A 15,935-nucleotide genomic window follows, 5' to 3' on the forward strand; every position below is an offset into this window, starting at 1 on the left:
GATAGATAGATAGATAGATAGATAGATAGATAGATAGATAGATAGATAGAATGAACAAAAGAATTCTAGGAAGAAGGACCATTGTTAGAGAAGCATTAGGATCAAATACTTTTCATCATAGGAAGACCAAAATCAAAACCTGTGCTTAAGGCCAGAGCAAAGAGGCAGTGAAGAGGGCTAGTGCGTTCCATTCAGTAGTTACATTACCTTTGCAATTCTCCCCATTTCATGAATATCTGCTTTCTGATCTTCAATATCCTTGAAAGCAGTTTCAATTCTGCTTAGGATCTGTTCATGGTTACTGCAGGTGTCTGGGAGTCCTTCAGGAAAGTAGAACTGTGGAATGTTTATGGACAACGGTGTATTCACGACATCACTCACACAAGGAACAGGGGAGACAGGCTGGGGACTACTTGGAAGGGCAGCTGCAGGTGGAAATGGTGATGCAGGTTTTTTTTCTGGTTTATTTTGAATCTGGAAGAAAAACGTGATTATAAGATACAAAAATTCTAAACAGTATATATTTCTCAGCAGCAATAAGAAGTATGTAAATACAAAAAACCCTTCAATCAGAGACAATAGTGATCAAGGGTTCACTTTAAAGTAAGCTTCTAGAGGGCATTAAGCATGTTTCTAGGGAATGTTTTCCATATTAAATAAACATTATTTGTCAATATATAAGTCACATAATTTATGGTTTAAAAATCCTGCAGTAAAATTTCCCATCTATTAGTTGACAAATATTTAAGGATAATCAAAGACCAATATCAGCTAGAACGAAATCAGCTGATAAAGATCTTAAAATATATTCTTTTTTAGTTGTTGTTAGAACAACTAAAAATAAAATTCCAGTTTATTGTTGAATATTGTTTCACACATATATCCAACAGGCCAATAAACAAACAAACAAACAAATGCAACTTTATAGAAAAAAAACAAGAAAACACCCTTTTATCTTTGGCCTTTTAAAATCATCCCATGCAAAAGTAGTACAGGTAGGAACATACACAAAAAAAGTTACACAAGAACAATGCAAAGGTAGCTTTTTGGCACAGCCAGTGGGGGTTAAGGTATATTCTGAGTCTCTTGGAACTTTACTAATTATGTTCTTTTTGAAAACCGTTTTTGGTGTTTGTGTGAATTTCTACCCCCAAAGGAAGAAATGATAAATCCTTTAAAAATATACAACTAATGTCTGTATTGGTGGTATAGTGGTGACCATAGGGCTTTCTAAAATATATACAATTAGTGGCTGGAGATGTAGCTCAGTGGGTAGAGTACTTGACTACCATTCACAAGGCAATGGGTTCAATGCCAAGTCCTGAATAAAAAACCTGGTGTGGTGGTACATGCTTGTAGTTCCTGTACTTGGAAGGTAGGAGGGTCAGGAGCTATATAGGTCGTCCTTTGCTATCTAGCAAGTTGAAGTCTAGCCATGAGACTCCTTCTTAAAAAAGAAAATATACATATTGAAGTGTCTTTGGGATATGGGATTTTTCTTTCTAGTTTGACTTTGTCAAAGTAGAATTACTACCAGCACTTGACAAATATTTTAAAAAACTTCTGGCTGGTTTGTTTGCCCCTTCCCCTAAAATAGTAGGCTGTTTCCTCTAAGATATACTTTTAACTCATTTTTTGGTATGCTGTAATAGGCAAGAACCAGAGTCACTAATTTCATTATAATCAGTCTTTACAGTTAAGTAAATGTTAATTTACAGTTTATATCTTTCCTTTTCCCAAAAAGTATTTGTTGTGGTGTGCTTCATGGGACATTCGAAGGCACAGTGTGAAGAGAAATGGGGAAGCAGTGGAGATAGATATTACTCAGGATCAAGGGAAGAGTCAAGGGAGGTATACCACCATTCAGATAGGAGTGTCTGCCTGCATATGTGTCTGTTCACCGTGTACATGCTTGGTGCTGTGGAGGTTAGAAGAGGGCATCAGATCTACAGGGTCTGGAGTTATAGATGGTTAGGAGCCCATGTTGATGCTGGGAATCTCTCACATCCTCCCTAAGAACAACAGCAAGTGTGTCTAATTGCTGACCCATCTTGCCAACTCCATATGTCCAGCTTTTTAGGAGTTTATTTTTTATCAATGAAGAATAAATTCAGTTCTGAGATTCCTAGCAGAAAAGAAAAATAGAAAAGAATTTCATGAAGTTTTGCAGGGTTCTAAATTAACAAGGGTCAAGAGCATGGCAATGAATTAGATGCCACATAAAGAATGAAAGACAAACACAGTTATTGAATAGTTAGTGTGTGTGTGTGTGTGTGTATGTGTGTTAGAAATCTCACCCAGTACTGGTGGATGGTAGGCAGGTTCTCTGCCACTAAGCTATCTTCCCAGACCTAAGGTGTTTTATTTTTAATTTACTGTGAACACAAAGTATTCTTCAAATGTTCTTTACTTTTTAAAAAAAAAAATTACTCTGAACAGTGATCCAATATAAAGCCATAGTCAAGGAAGGAACAGCACAGAGGAAAACGAGGCCAATGAACATAAAAAACACACAGCAGTAAACAGTGATGGCTTACTAGTTGGTGACCTCAGAAGAGTTACCTAATCTTTTAAAATTTCAGTAATAAACAGAAAGAATAATCCCCACTCTTTGGAAGACTGTGGGCACTTAAGGAAATAACAGAATGTAACAGAGATAAAGGGTTCCAAGCGGAGCTGAGCACATTTGTCCTTGTGAAAGGCAATGAGTGACAAAGCCAAACAGTGGGGTTCTCAAGAGATTACAAACAATGCCGAATTTGGCACAGTCCTTTAGATTCTAAATAAATAATCATGTCCACTTGTAAAGCAATCTAAAGTTTATAAACCTCTCTTGATGTAGCAAAGTGATAATCTATTTTGAATAAACATTTCTTTGCCTTAATGCTAAATCTGCAAATACCACTGCACAGTCATATGAGTCAGCAGCACCAAAGAGTATTCTTAAAATTCTGAAACAGGGCAGATCTTCAGAGGCTCTGCCTAGATTTTATTATTAGTGTGATGTTTATTCTGTTATTTTGTGCAGAAAGAGGTTTGTGAGACTCTAAGTATACAACCATCAAAATTCTGTTTCTTGACAATGTTTTCAACAGTATGCTATGCAGGGAAGTTAGGTTTAATTTCAGAATTATGGCATTAGAATTAAGACCACTGGTACTAATGGGTATAGACACATGCTGAGTTCTAGGGCAAGACCTTCAGTGTTAACTGTGCATTTGTACTGACAGATGAACACAACATTCAGAACAAACACTGGCTGCCAAAGTTAACTGAATGGGCAAACACTTGACAACCTACTGTTCTCTTCTCTTGTGTGTATACTTCTTCATACAAAGCAACTGACTAATAAGAAAATATTAATTCATTGCTTAGTAAGGAGAACTAGTATTAAAAGCATGCACTTATTCTGAACTTTCAGCTCTGTTAATTTGCTTGCAGTGTGTTACTAGGAGACACGTCTTAAAGTAGTATAATAAAACTGATTTTATAAATAAAGATTTAAAAAATGTAATTTTTTGCTTGATTTGCCAACAGGTTTGCTATATCTTCAGTTTAAACTAGAGCTGTTTAGGTCCAGTATAGGACTAGCAATAAAAAAGAATACATTGGGAAAAGTATCTCAGTTCTCTACTTCTGTTTTTTAGCATTAGTACATTACTTAGTCATTCTGAGCAGTCACTGATATTGTCATTATAATATTCCAGTATTTGACCATTTTGACACACAGAAAGAAAAAATGTCACCTACTTCACCCCCCCACCCCCAAATTTGAAGGTTTTCTGGGTCAGAATAATTATAAAGTTATGGTTCCTTGCTGGAATTTGGATGGTAAGCATTTATATAGTCCCCCCTTTTTGTATTGTACTATATGTTAGGCAACTTATGTGGTGAGACAGACACTGGCCCTAAGATGGTCAGCAGTGCAGCAGAGACTAGTCACTTCAGGCAGCAATCAGTATCAGCTTGCTAGAGGATGGCATTTACTTAAAATGTAGAAGAAAATGTTATTCATTGTCTACACATCCAGAGTCTACTACAGACATACACAGTTGTTGCTTTATAAAAATATCTTTGGGAGCTGCTAAGATAGTTTGGTGGAAAAAGGCATTTGCCACACAAGCCTGGTGACCAGAGTTTGATCCCCAGGGCCTATATCAAGGTGGAAGAAACAACTGACTTTGTAAAGTTGTTCTCTGATTTTTTCATGTGTTATGGCAAGTGTGCTCACATACATCATACACACACTAATAAATATAGTAAAAAAACCTATGCTCTTACAAATATTAACAAGATCCAAATTCTTTTAGACAAACATTCATTGTATCTTAATAAAATCTACTGATTTAAATTTACAAATAAGTTACTACAGGAATTCTCACTTTCTAGTATGCTTGGTAAATATTTAGTAAGTTGTATTTATTGTCTGCAAAACAAGATTCCTCCCTGCAGGATAAAAATGTGAGTACTGTACTCCGGGTCCAGAAGCTCTATTTTTAAACCCGCTGGAATCCCTCTACAAATAGCTTTCTGTAAATAGCTGAATAGTGAACATAGATTAATTCCTTGACCTAATATCAAGATACAAGTGAGTAATAAAATTGTGTGTTAGTTTACTGGGTGGTTGTATTAGTAATTAAAATATTTAAAAGAAGCACCCAAGTTTCAAACCTGTGTCTGCTGAAATGACTTCAGCCTCTTCTTAAACCGTGAAGGGAGAACAAAATCACAGCCCCTTGCTAGGAAAGCTAATTCTCCCCTTAAATCCGGGTCCCTTCGCAAAGATGTTTCCTTGATCATCATCTTTGGAAAGTGAATACTTTCCAAGTGGTCAGCTCACTTCCGAAGACGGTGTCAATCTTGTCAGTAGAAAGATACTTTTTTCTTCTTATCTCACAAATAAATTATATTTAATCATTGTGTTCTCTCAGCCTCCTGGGACAACAATCCATGCTTGTCCTGACATGCAGCTGGTTTCCAAATACAGCTTGTGACTCGCAATGTCTGCTCATAATATTCCAGTTAGAAACACAGCCTGCAAAAGGGCCTATTGCTTCTTGTGGTAGCGTTATGTGAAATTGACCTGTACGTGTTGAGAATGCAGAGCCTTCTGGGAAAGAAAGCACTCACTACTCCTAGCACCACAATTAGAAACATTACAGCTGGACCTAAGAATAGCAACTTCTCAGATAATGCTAACTTCTGAAACTGAGAAGGGAGGTGCTGATCACATACTTTATCCTCAAACCAGGGTGAAAACCAGTATGTGGAGCGTTTTTGTCCTTTGTTTACTTGATATTGTTTAAAAAAACAAAACAGAACAAATTGAACTTCAAATTTGAAAGTATTATTTCAAAGAATAGCTTTTTAATTATTATCTGAAGGGGAAGCAATTATTCCATACCTCCTAATCTCTCCACTCAAAATATGATAGAAATGGCTATTCTCAAGTGATAATTTACAAAAATATTTTATTGGTCTTAAAAGCAGACTATTTTAGCCACTGAAATAATTATAGATATAGTTTGCAAATTTATCTTCAAAAGTGTTTTTACGAAAATAGAACAACTTTACATCTTAACAAAGAAATATCAGATATATATGGATGAATGAAATTTTTACCCAACAAGGGCACAAATGATGATCAAAAAGAATAACAGTACACTCTGAGCTTATGAGACTTTTTCCTTTAAGGAACTTTAAAGGAATAAAAATATTTCATAATTTTACAACATATTAAATATTGTCCACATTTTAATATTTATAAGTAAATTACCAAAGTATTCTCTTATGCATATTTATATTTCACTATTTATTTTTAAATAATCTCACCAATCAGGATTTATTTATTTATTTTTTTCAGAGCTGAAGACCGAACCCAGGGCCTTGTGCTTGCTAGGCAAGTGCTCTACCACTGAGCTAAATTCCCAACCCCCTCAGGATTTATTTTTATTTCTAGAAAATATAAAACACCATAAAGAACAAAACTAAAATGTGAACGTATATATATATATTAAATGTAAAAATTAAAATATTTAATTTCCATATGTAAATGTAGCTTATGCTTCTCTACTGACTGTCAGACTTAATCACATTCAGGTGAAAGAGCTAATATTTGTAAAATTTTATGAATTATTTTCTGGTGGTGTCTAAACTCTCCAGGGCAAGTTAAATTTTAAGTCATCCACTCATTCAAGTGTTTTATGATCACTGTGTGCCAGATGCAGTGCTGGCCATGAAGATGGAGATGCTCGTGAAGCAGCTTCTCAGTTCTCTCACTTTGCTTTATAACGGTGAATTGGACAAAAGGACATATTAGAAATATTTACATATTTCATTTAATTCTTGTATATTTCTTAAGTTTTAAGGTCAGGACAATGGTTAAAAGTCCAAATTCTGGTGAAGTGTGGTGCTGAATGCCTTTAAACTCAGTACTTGGTGAGGCAACTCATGCCTCTATGAGTTCTGGGCCAGCTATGTCTATATAATGAGACAGCCTCCACCCTCCCTCTCCAACACACACCAAAAACCAAATATTGTTTAGCGCTCTCAAGGAAAAGTTACTCTGTTGCTCTTAAGGAAACATTTCCATTTTCTGATGATGAAATAAGTTCCAAGTTTTCATTTATAAAACTATTTTTAAAAAAAGTTAAAAAATCAAAGGGCACAAGGTCAGGGGGCCCTTAAGGGTGTAGTAAAGAGCTAGTTGTGGCAAAAAGTTATTGCAGAGAGAAACTGACATAAGGTTATTTGATTTTTACTTACTTATTTGTGTGTGCACATGGAATTATAGCTTCTTGGTCACTGTAAGGCTTTGAGAACCTGACTTACAAGGAGCACACCTGAAATACAGAACCTAAAAACACTGTTTTTAGTGTGACCACTTCTTTACTGGGAAAGATCAAGTATAAGCAAACTTTACTGCAGACACCAGAAGGCCCCACCTGCTTTCTTTCCTCTGAAGACACAGGTAGTCCTGTCTGCACTCTGTGAACACTGTGAGTCTCCAGGGCAACAATCACATACAAGAGACCAACAAATGTTTTCTGTTGTGAGGATCACTGGGATTTTCAGCTGTTATTTTGAGATCTGGCTGCCAAGCCTGGAATTCCTTTCCTGTGGACCATTCCTCCAGAATAAGCATGCTTGGGTATGAAGGGTAATTTTGTGATGGGCTTCTTTTTCCATGTATGTTTCAAGGCCTCACATGAGGTAGGTAGCATGTAACAGTACTCTGTTCCATTGATTGGACATGAGCTGTTTCTACTTTTGGGCTATTATAATGTATTGAGAGATAATCTCAAGTTCAGAAAGATTATCTCTTTTGCCCAAAAATGCTTATTCTAGAGCAGAGGTTCTCAACCTGTGGGTCATGACCCCTATGGGAGTCAAATGGCCCTTTCACATCAGAAATGAAAACACAGATGTTTACATTATAATTCATAACAATAGCAAAATTACAGTCATGAAGTAGCAACAACAATAATGTTATGATTGGGGGTCAGTACTTTATGAGGAACAGTATTAAAGGGTTGTGGTTGAGAACCACTAGAGGAGGATGTATGAAATGACAAGTTCCTGAGTGGGGGCTTTGTGAGTTTCCTGGCAGAGGCATATGCAGGAGAGGATGATCTTATTTCTAAGACCCTAAAAATAAGGCATTCCTTTTGAGATAGCCTTCAGTATCTCAAACAAGAAAAAAAAAGACATCCCCTTCTTATATCATAAAAGCATCTATGGAACCCAGGAGTACTAAGTTTGGAGGAAGAAGATGTGCTCCAATGGAAGGAAAGTCAGGAAAAGTGGTATAAAATTGTATGTGAGGCCAGTACAGTCCCTCTCATAGAATTCATTCTGCAAGGCTTAGGCTGAAACTCAGAATTGTTTTTAAAACAATTTTTTAAATCTTATAATTATTTGGCCGCCTCTGTAACAAAAGGAAGACAGTGATATACAACTGTAATTATCTTTGGAAAGAGTCAGCTCTGGGCAATGTTTTAAGAAGGGTTGCTTAAAAAAATTTGAAGGTTGAGGGAAAAACTATATCACTTATTTTGGTTTATGTATTAATGCAGTGTGTTATGCTAGAGGCTGTAGCTGTGCCTTAGTGTTAGAGCGCTTACCTAGAATGCACAAGGCCCTGGACTGGAAACACACACATATACACACCCCTACCCCTCAGACCAACCAACCAACCAACCAACCCCTTCCCATCAAAATAGTGTTTATTGCTTATCAACAATGTGTTATGCCAAGTAAGTCAAGCCCTTGTTCTGCACACATGGTAATTTACAGTTGCTCACCAGTCTCAGCTGAAGGTGGTTATGGGAGACCAAGATAACATCAGCCAAGAATTTCCAGTTAGGAAAGCAGTTGGGATAATCCAGGCAGCAAAGACTGTACAAATATGAGTAACAGAAACACAACACTATAAGGGCAGGGAATCAACCTAGTTGTTGAGAATCCATGTTGTGGTATTGGAAGCAATTGCAGAAAGACAATAGAGAGCAAGTCAAAAGGATTTTGCTAAGACACCAAGAGGAAAGAAGTTACATAGTAGAGAAGAGGTTGTGATATATCAGCACTATACTGTTGACTAACAAAAGGAAGTTGGCTATTTTGGGAAAAAATGAACATTAAATCAACCTGGACATGGCAGCTCATACTTGTAGTTCCAGCTACCAGGAGGCTGAAGCAGAGGACCACAAGTTTAAAGCCTGGGCAATTTAGCGAGATCCTATCTCAAAACAAACAAAACCCTACCACCAACAAAGGAAACAGAAGATTTTCATTTCATTGACACATTAAACAAATGTAGGAAGAAAGGAGATGGAGAGGAGGCAATATGGTTTAAAACATTTTAATTTATTTTTTGCTACACAGACTCGCTGTGTAGCTCTGGGTGGCCTGGAATTTACTATGTAGACCAGGCTGACCTTGAACTAATAGAGATCTGCCTGCCTTTGTCTACAGAATGCCAGGATTATAGGTGTGCACCACCACATCAAGCCTAAAACTTGTTTATAGGTGTATGAGCACATTATCAATAGCTATAACCACTGCAAATATGTTTCTCCTTCACCTATCAACCATTAACTGCACATAAAAACTCGGGATAATATGATCTTAGGAATTTGGAATGAGAGTTAAGTTCATATGCATCAAAACAGAAGGCTAGAATTGGTGGTCAAGAATGAACTAATGATAACAAGCACTATGTTGTGAAATATATGTCAAAGCACTGTGGTCTTTAAAGTACATCTGTGAGAGGAGACTGTTCTTTATCACTAGCCTAAAGTCATTATTGTTTTTTGGGAATCTCAGAGGAAATAGAAGAACTCTGATTCAAAGGTCTGTATCTGACAACTCTTTTGAAGTAGGGAGACTTAAGGTATAGAATAAATAAGTTGGCAATCAACTAATACAGATAGTTTTGTGTACTTTCTGAAGATGGTCATATTAGGAAAGACTTTTGAGACTTCAAGCCTGGATGTAATACTACAATCTTTTGAAGTACCTTGAAAAACATTACTTTTATTATTTTTATTTTTAAAAAGGATTATAAGAAAAAATTAAAATTACAGAAGTATGTGAAGTCTCTAAAAAAGTTGAACATTGTTAATAAATATCTCAAGTATCTGATGAGCTGTGCAGGTTAGATTTTGCCAGCTTCTAACAAAGTAGAGTCACCTGGTATGAGGTACCCTCAGTTGAGAATTGCTTCCATCAGATTGGCTTGTAGGCAGGCCTGTAGGGCATTTTCTTGATAAAAGGCCCACTGTGCTTAGTGCCATCCTTGGGCAGGTGGTCCTGTGTTGTATATGAAAGTGGGTTGAGCAAGCCCTGGATAGCATGTCAGTAGGCTGCATTCCTCTGTGGATGCTTCTTCAGTTCCTGCCTGTAGGTTCCTCCTTGAGCTCCTTCCCTGGATTCCCTCAAGGATAGATTCTAATTGGTAAGATGTAAAAATGCGTTTCCTCTGCCGTTGGTTTCAGTCAGTGTTTTATAACAGCAACAGAAACCACGCTCACACCGGAGTGCCCACTAAGTGCTACTGCTCTGGGTTTTGGCACATGGTGAGTAAACAAAATGAATGTGCCAACTGTAAACAATCTCTACCACATTCCTGAAATCTGTGTTCAGTAACATGTGGAGAATAGTTTCAGATTGTAAAATTATTTAAAAAGTGTAAGATGTTTACCTTGTACTTGTCCACTCCACTTTTCCTTTTGGTGCTAGGAATGGACGCGATGGACAGCCACAGAGCAGCCGCCTCAGCCCAGTTGTATTGTTCTAATCTAGGCAGGTTACGTTGTCAGGTTTCATTGAACTTACAGTTTTGACACTTTTACTAAAGTTAAATTAAAAAAAAAGTTTCTAGAAGGAAGCTAAGGCTTATTTTTTAAACTTTTAGTTATGATTAACATGCTATTGCCCCATTAAGCTTAAGAGACCCAAGTTGACTGTAATGCCATCTGCTGGTAGCAACAAAACAGTATTAAAGTTTGATTTATTGGGGCTGGGAAGACAGTGAAGTGCCTGCAGTATAACCATGAGGACCTGAGCTCAAATCTCCAGCACCCACATAAAAGCTAGACATTGGACATGGAGGTGTGTCTACAACATTAGTGTTAGGTGAGGGGCATGGAGACAGGTGGATCCTGAAAACTCACTAGGCAGCTAGTCTAGTTTACCAGTGAGCTCTGGGTTCAGTGAGATCTCATCTCAAAAATAAGGTGGAAAGATATGGAAAAAGATACCAGATGTTGGCCTCTGGCCCCCACATGCACACTGCACCCAACCCCAGACACAGACACACACACATGCAGACGAAGTATTATCTAAGTATAGTTTTTTAGTGTTTACTTTTTAAATTAAATTATTCCACTATCTTCCATATTAAAATATGGCCTCCGCACAGTAATTCATTCATTCGTGATTATGAAACCTTTGGGGACCTTAGCTGGATCACTTTTCCCCTCCTCTACAGGCTGTTCTTAGTCATACTTAACTCTCTTGCATACTCATCTGCATGGATCAGCTAGTCTTGAACCTACAAAGTTAATTCTTGTCATATAGAGGCTTTCTGGAAAAGTATATTGTCAAGTGTCACATGTTAGCCAATGACTGTGTGAGAAATGTGTGACATTTGAGGAATTTGTCCAAAAAGACAAGAAAGAATTTGATAGATGGGAGGAGGGGCAGAAGTTAGGGAAAATGGCTATCTGTGGTTACTTTAGGCAAAAATTTACTTTTTAAAAGTGTTTCTCCTGTCTCAGCCTCTAAAGTTGCTAAGATTACAGTAGCACATTGCCACACTCAATTTTATTTACTTTTCAAATGTCTAATGGTACACTGGTTGGATATCATAATTCATAGGTAGTTTTTGTTACTGATCTTTAATGATGCTTCCAGAACTGAACAAAACAGGACACTGAGCCTTATCAGACTCTGCTCTGTTGGTTTAGTGTAAAATACTATCTAGCTAGGAGTCAGCAAACTATTTTTATAAGTGCCCATGTAGTAAGTAAATACTGTAGGCTTTAGGCTCTCTGTCTCAGCTACGCAGATTAGTAGGTAGAAAACAAAAGCAGCCATAGATCATGAATGAGCAGGTGTGGTTATGGTCCTGGCAGGAGCAGGATGGATTTGGCCCAAGGGCCTTTAGATGGCTGACCCTTGGTCTAGGCCAACATCCAATTTCTGAATGTCCTCTTAGTATTTTCTTTTTGGCTTCCTCTCACAACAGCAGCTTGAATTTCATTTTTATTTGGTCAACACATACTACTTACTCTTGGGAAATTATTTCAAAATCCTATTAAAATATTAATGATAGGTAATATTGTCAAGTCAATTTTTAAATGTGTCATCACTACTGTCATTTAAAAGTATTGCCAAATGTCCATTAATTAAAATGTTTTAATTTCTAATCAAAATGTTTAAGCTGGTAGTTTTTCAGATGTCTAAAAACAGCAACAACAAAAACAAAAAGGACATAATTTTAAAACTGTTCTTAAATCATAGGTCAACCATAGTGGCACATTTTTATAATCCTAATACTTAGGAGACTAAGACATGAGCAGGACAAGTTCCAGACCAGTCTGAGATACACACACAGCAAGACTGTCTAGAAACAAGCAAACAAAACAAAACAAACAAACAAACAAACAAACAAAAACAAGGGTTGAAAATGTAGCTTATCAGTAGAGAACCAGTCTAGAAAGCAAATAGATAGACCAACAAAACAAAACAACAGAAAAAAACCCATGAAAATCAATATTATATAAAAATTTGCAGCAGTAAGATTTCAGAATGGTAGAAATTTCTAAAAAAAAGGAGAAACTAGTGAGGAGGGGTATTTTATAGGTGTCACTGTATCTAAGGTAATTTTGAAAGATCAAGGTGCTAATGAAAACACTACAGGAGCCCAGCTTGGTGACAGACCTACAGCTACAACTGTCTGGGAAGCTGGTGGAAGAGGACGGCAAGTTCAGGGGCTCCCCGAGCAACAGAAGGTGTTCCAAACAGATCATGTCTAAGTTAAAACAACAATAATAATGAATAACCAAACCAAAACAGTAATACAAAAATATGGAGCAAATACTGTAAAATACAGAGACCTGACAAAACTAAGTGGTGCACTTTTTATATAATACACCACACTGTTCTATTTGCGTAAAACAAGAGCTAACAGATTACACTCCATGGGCTACATCTGGATCAGTGCCTGTTTTTCTAAGCTTTGGCTCCAAGATTAGTCTAACATTTTGTGTGTTTGGTATATGTTGCATATGCATATGTGTACACATGAATGCAGGTGCATGTTTCCATGTGAGCATACGTGGAGGCAGAGGAAGAATGCCTTACTTTATCATTCTCTCCTTTATTCTCTTGACATAGGGTCTCTCAGACTTTAAGCTCACCATTTTTGCTAGGCTGGTGGGCTAGTGAGCTAGCTCCCAGGATCTGCTGGTCTCTGCCCCACAACATCGTGGTTATAGACATGTCCTGCCAGATCAGGCTGTTTATATAGGTGTTAGAAATTCAAACTGAGGTCCTCATGCTTGCACAGGAAAGTCTTACCAATTGAACCATCTCCCCAGAGCCTAGCTTAATATTTTTAAAAGACTGTTTAAGCACATGCATGAAAACACACACACACACACACACACACACACACACACACAAGATAACACTAATCTTATGACATACAAAGCCTAAAATATTTACTGTCTGGCTTTTCATAGAAAAAGGCAGCCAATTCCTATCTTAAACCAATTCATGGGAAGAAAGGACAAGCCACTAAAGCAAGGAAATATGGACTCTTGTACAAAGCCATCAAGCATAAACTTACTAAATTTTATTTTATTTTTGATACTAAAACTTAATTAAAAGAATGTTGAGAGATGATTATTTTAAATCACATTCTGATTCTAGTCCACATTTGTAAAAAGGACAAAATCAAACCAAACGCACCTAGGAATCTTTGGTGCCTGGCTGCTGGGTTAGACTGAGACTGTCACCAGAGACCTAGTGCCAAGATTAAGAGTCTCATCAGAGATACACACCCTGTCTCTTTTCCCATAGGAGGTAATGTAGGAAGAGAGCTTAATACACATTCAAAATGTCGTACCACAATAAGAGTTTCTGGTTATAATGGTTGTGAAAAATTATAATAGGTCATCAGAGAAGGAGAACATTTTCCATTCAATAGGCAGATTATGGAGAAAATATATGCAAATGTATTAGCCTACCTAACTGTAGCTCTTAGGAAATCATTAGCATTCTGGGGCCTCTACACAGGCATTTTTGTCTTTTATAACATGTTAAGCACATCAGTATTATCTTGAATATGAGAAACTTTTTTATTTTGTAATTACCTTATTTAGTTTCTTTTCCAGTGACAACCCTACTGAACTCAAGATTATAATATAGGGACTTTCAGGCTGTGCCTGCTAAAATCATTGACTCTTCATTTGGGTGTGCATGACACAAAAGATTAAAAACTTGGTGTTATTTTTCAACTATTTCCTTCGCTACCCTAAAATTTGGGCCAGATTCTTGCTTAACTCTGCACATAGATATGTAAACCATTTAAAGACTATCTGTCTGAAGCTGCTAATCCTATCCCACCCCAATACACCAAATGAGAGTAACTAAGTCCAGAATACTGAAGCAGCATCTGATGTCTCCAGTCTTTGCTCTAAACCCAAAGGAACTCATTCCATCTTGCTGTTTCTGACTTGTCATTCTCTCCTGCCGTAACCCTGTATTCTAGAAGAAATGATCTGATATATAAGTATCCCATGAGGAGTGGAACAACTCCAACAGGCAACTGCAATGTTCCTTGTGACCAAAAAGCATAACTTATCATTTAGTGATAATGATCAACCCGACCATGGTTTACCTAAGACTGCTTGCTTTGCTAAGCTATGCAAACCTTTACCCTTTGCCTTTGTTCCCTTTTCTAGACCTTTTAAAGCTGTCAGTTCTCTGAAGACACTGCCCTCCTGGTGTGGGTGCAGTGTTTTTATAAAACGATTTTCCTGCCTTCAGCACTGTCATCTCTTGGATGGATAGGACAATCCGCTGGGACTCTCAGAGTTGGGCTTTTTCTCTAAAACTAACCATTATCACATTTGTGAATCAATAAATGAGTTCCATAGTTTCCATAAATGCTCAGTGAACATTTGAGCAAAAACATCATTTAATACCTAAGTATGTACTATATTGTTTTAAATTTTAATGTTTCCGGCAACTAAAAACGTACACACAGAAGAGTGGCCATAAATGTATACCACGTAGAAATTATTCACCTTATCACAATTCACCTTTTTTGTTTTGTCAAATAATCTCCTCCAGACCGACATGGTATTACTCGACAGGCAAATGCTCTTTCCCCAGCTCTTGTCTTCTTGAGACAGCGTCTTTCTACGGAGGTCAGGTCAGGTCAGTCTTCAACTCATAGTTGAAGTCCACAATAGCCTTAAACTCATGGTTCTCCTGCTTTTACATTCCCAATTCTGAGATTACAGAGCTGTACCACAATGCCCAGAACAAAAGAAGTTTTAAAAATGATATATTGGGCTGGATAGATGGCTCAGTAACTAAGAATGCATATAATTTCCCGGATGGTCCAAGTTTAGTGCCCAGCATTCATACGGGGCAGGTTACAACTGCATGCAACTCAAACTCCAAGGGAGCCAATAGCCTTTTCTGTCTTCTGCAGGCACTGTACTCACATACTTGTAACAAGGACTTTAAAATTTAAATCTTGCTGGATGTTGCGGCACAGTCTGTAGCCCCAGCACTCAGAGGGCAGAGGCAGGCAGTAATCTATGAGTTTGAGGTCAGTCAAGGCTATATAATGAGACCTTGTCTCAAAAAACCAAACAAAAAAATGAAAAATCCTTTAAAATTATGTATTATTGTGTATGTGTATGCATGATATGTCTGTGTGAGCACTCGTGTGCAGGTGTCAAAGGACAACTTGTGGAGTGAGTTCCCTCCTTTTATCATTACATGGGCCCAGGGATTGAACTAAGCCTGCACGAAAAGTGCCTTGACTCTCTGAGCCATCTTGCTGGCCCTCAAACAAAAATTTTAACAAGGCTAAAAAATTTTAGATATTTGTTTGTTTATTTTTAATACAGGGTCTTCCTATGTATCTTTGGCTGTCCTGGAACTCGTGCAGATAAGGCTGGACTTGAACGCACAGAGATCTGCCTGACTCTGCCTCCTGAGTGCTGGGATTATGGGCATGAGCCACTATGGCTGACATTGGGTTTATTTTTTAACTTGGCCATATACGTTTTATCTCTGAAATTCAACTTCTAAAAATTATATAATGTTGAGGAATATACAAATGGCATAAATAACCTGAGAAACTACTTACTAGATATTTACCGGCCAGAGCAGAAAAATGATATATGGAA

General features: G+C 37.3%; 1 protein-coding gene across 1 annotated transcript in view; it reads right to left on the reverse strand.

The window, feature by feature from the left end:
* The window catches only part of Ppp2r3a (protein phosphatase 2 regulatory subunit B''alpha), a 100,521-nt gene that overhangs the window by 81,114 nt on the left and 3,472 nt on the right, over positions 1–15,935 (reverse strand). The window contains exon 2 of the mRNA XM_028788042.1: positions 208–474. Within this exon, the coding sequence (XP_028643875.1) occupies positions 208–474 (267 nt within the window). The remainder of the gene's footprint in view (positions 1–207; positions 475–15,935) is intronic.

The sequence above is a fragment of the Grammomys surdaster genome, unplaced genomic scaffold, assembly GCF_004785775.1.
Source record: "Grammomys surdaster isolate TR1022 unplaced genomic scaffold, NIH_TR_1.0 125698, whole genome shotgun sequence".
NCBI classification, from domain to species: Eukaryota; Metazoa; Chordata; class Mammalia; order Rodentia; family Muridae; genus Grammomys; species Grammomys surdaster.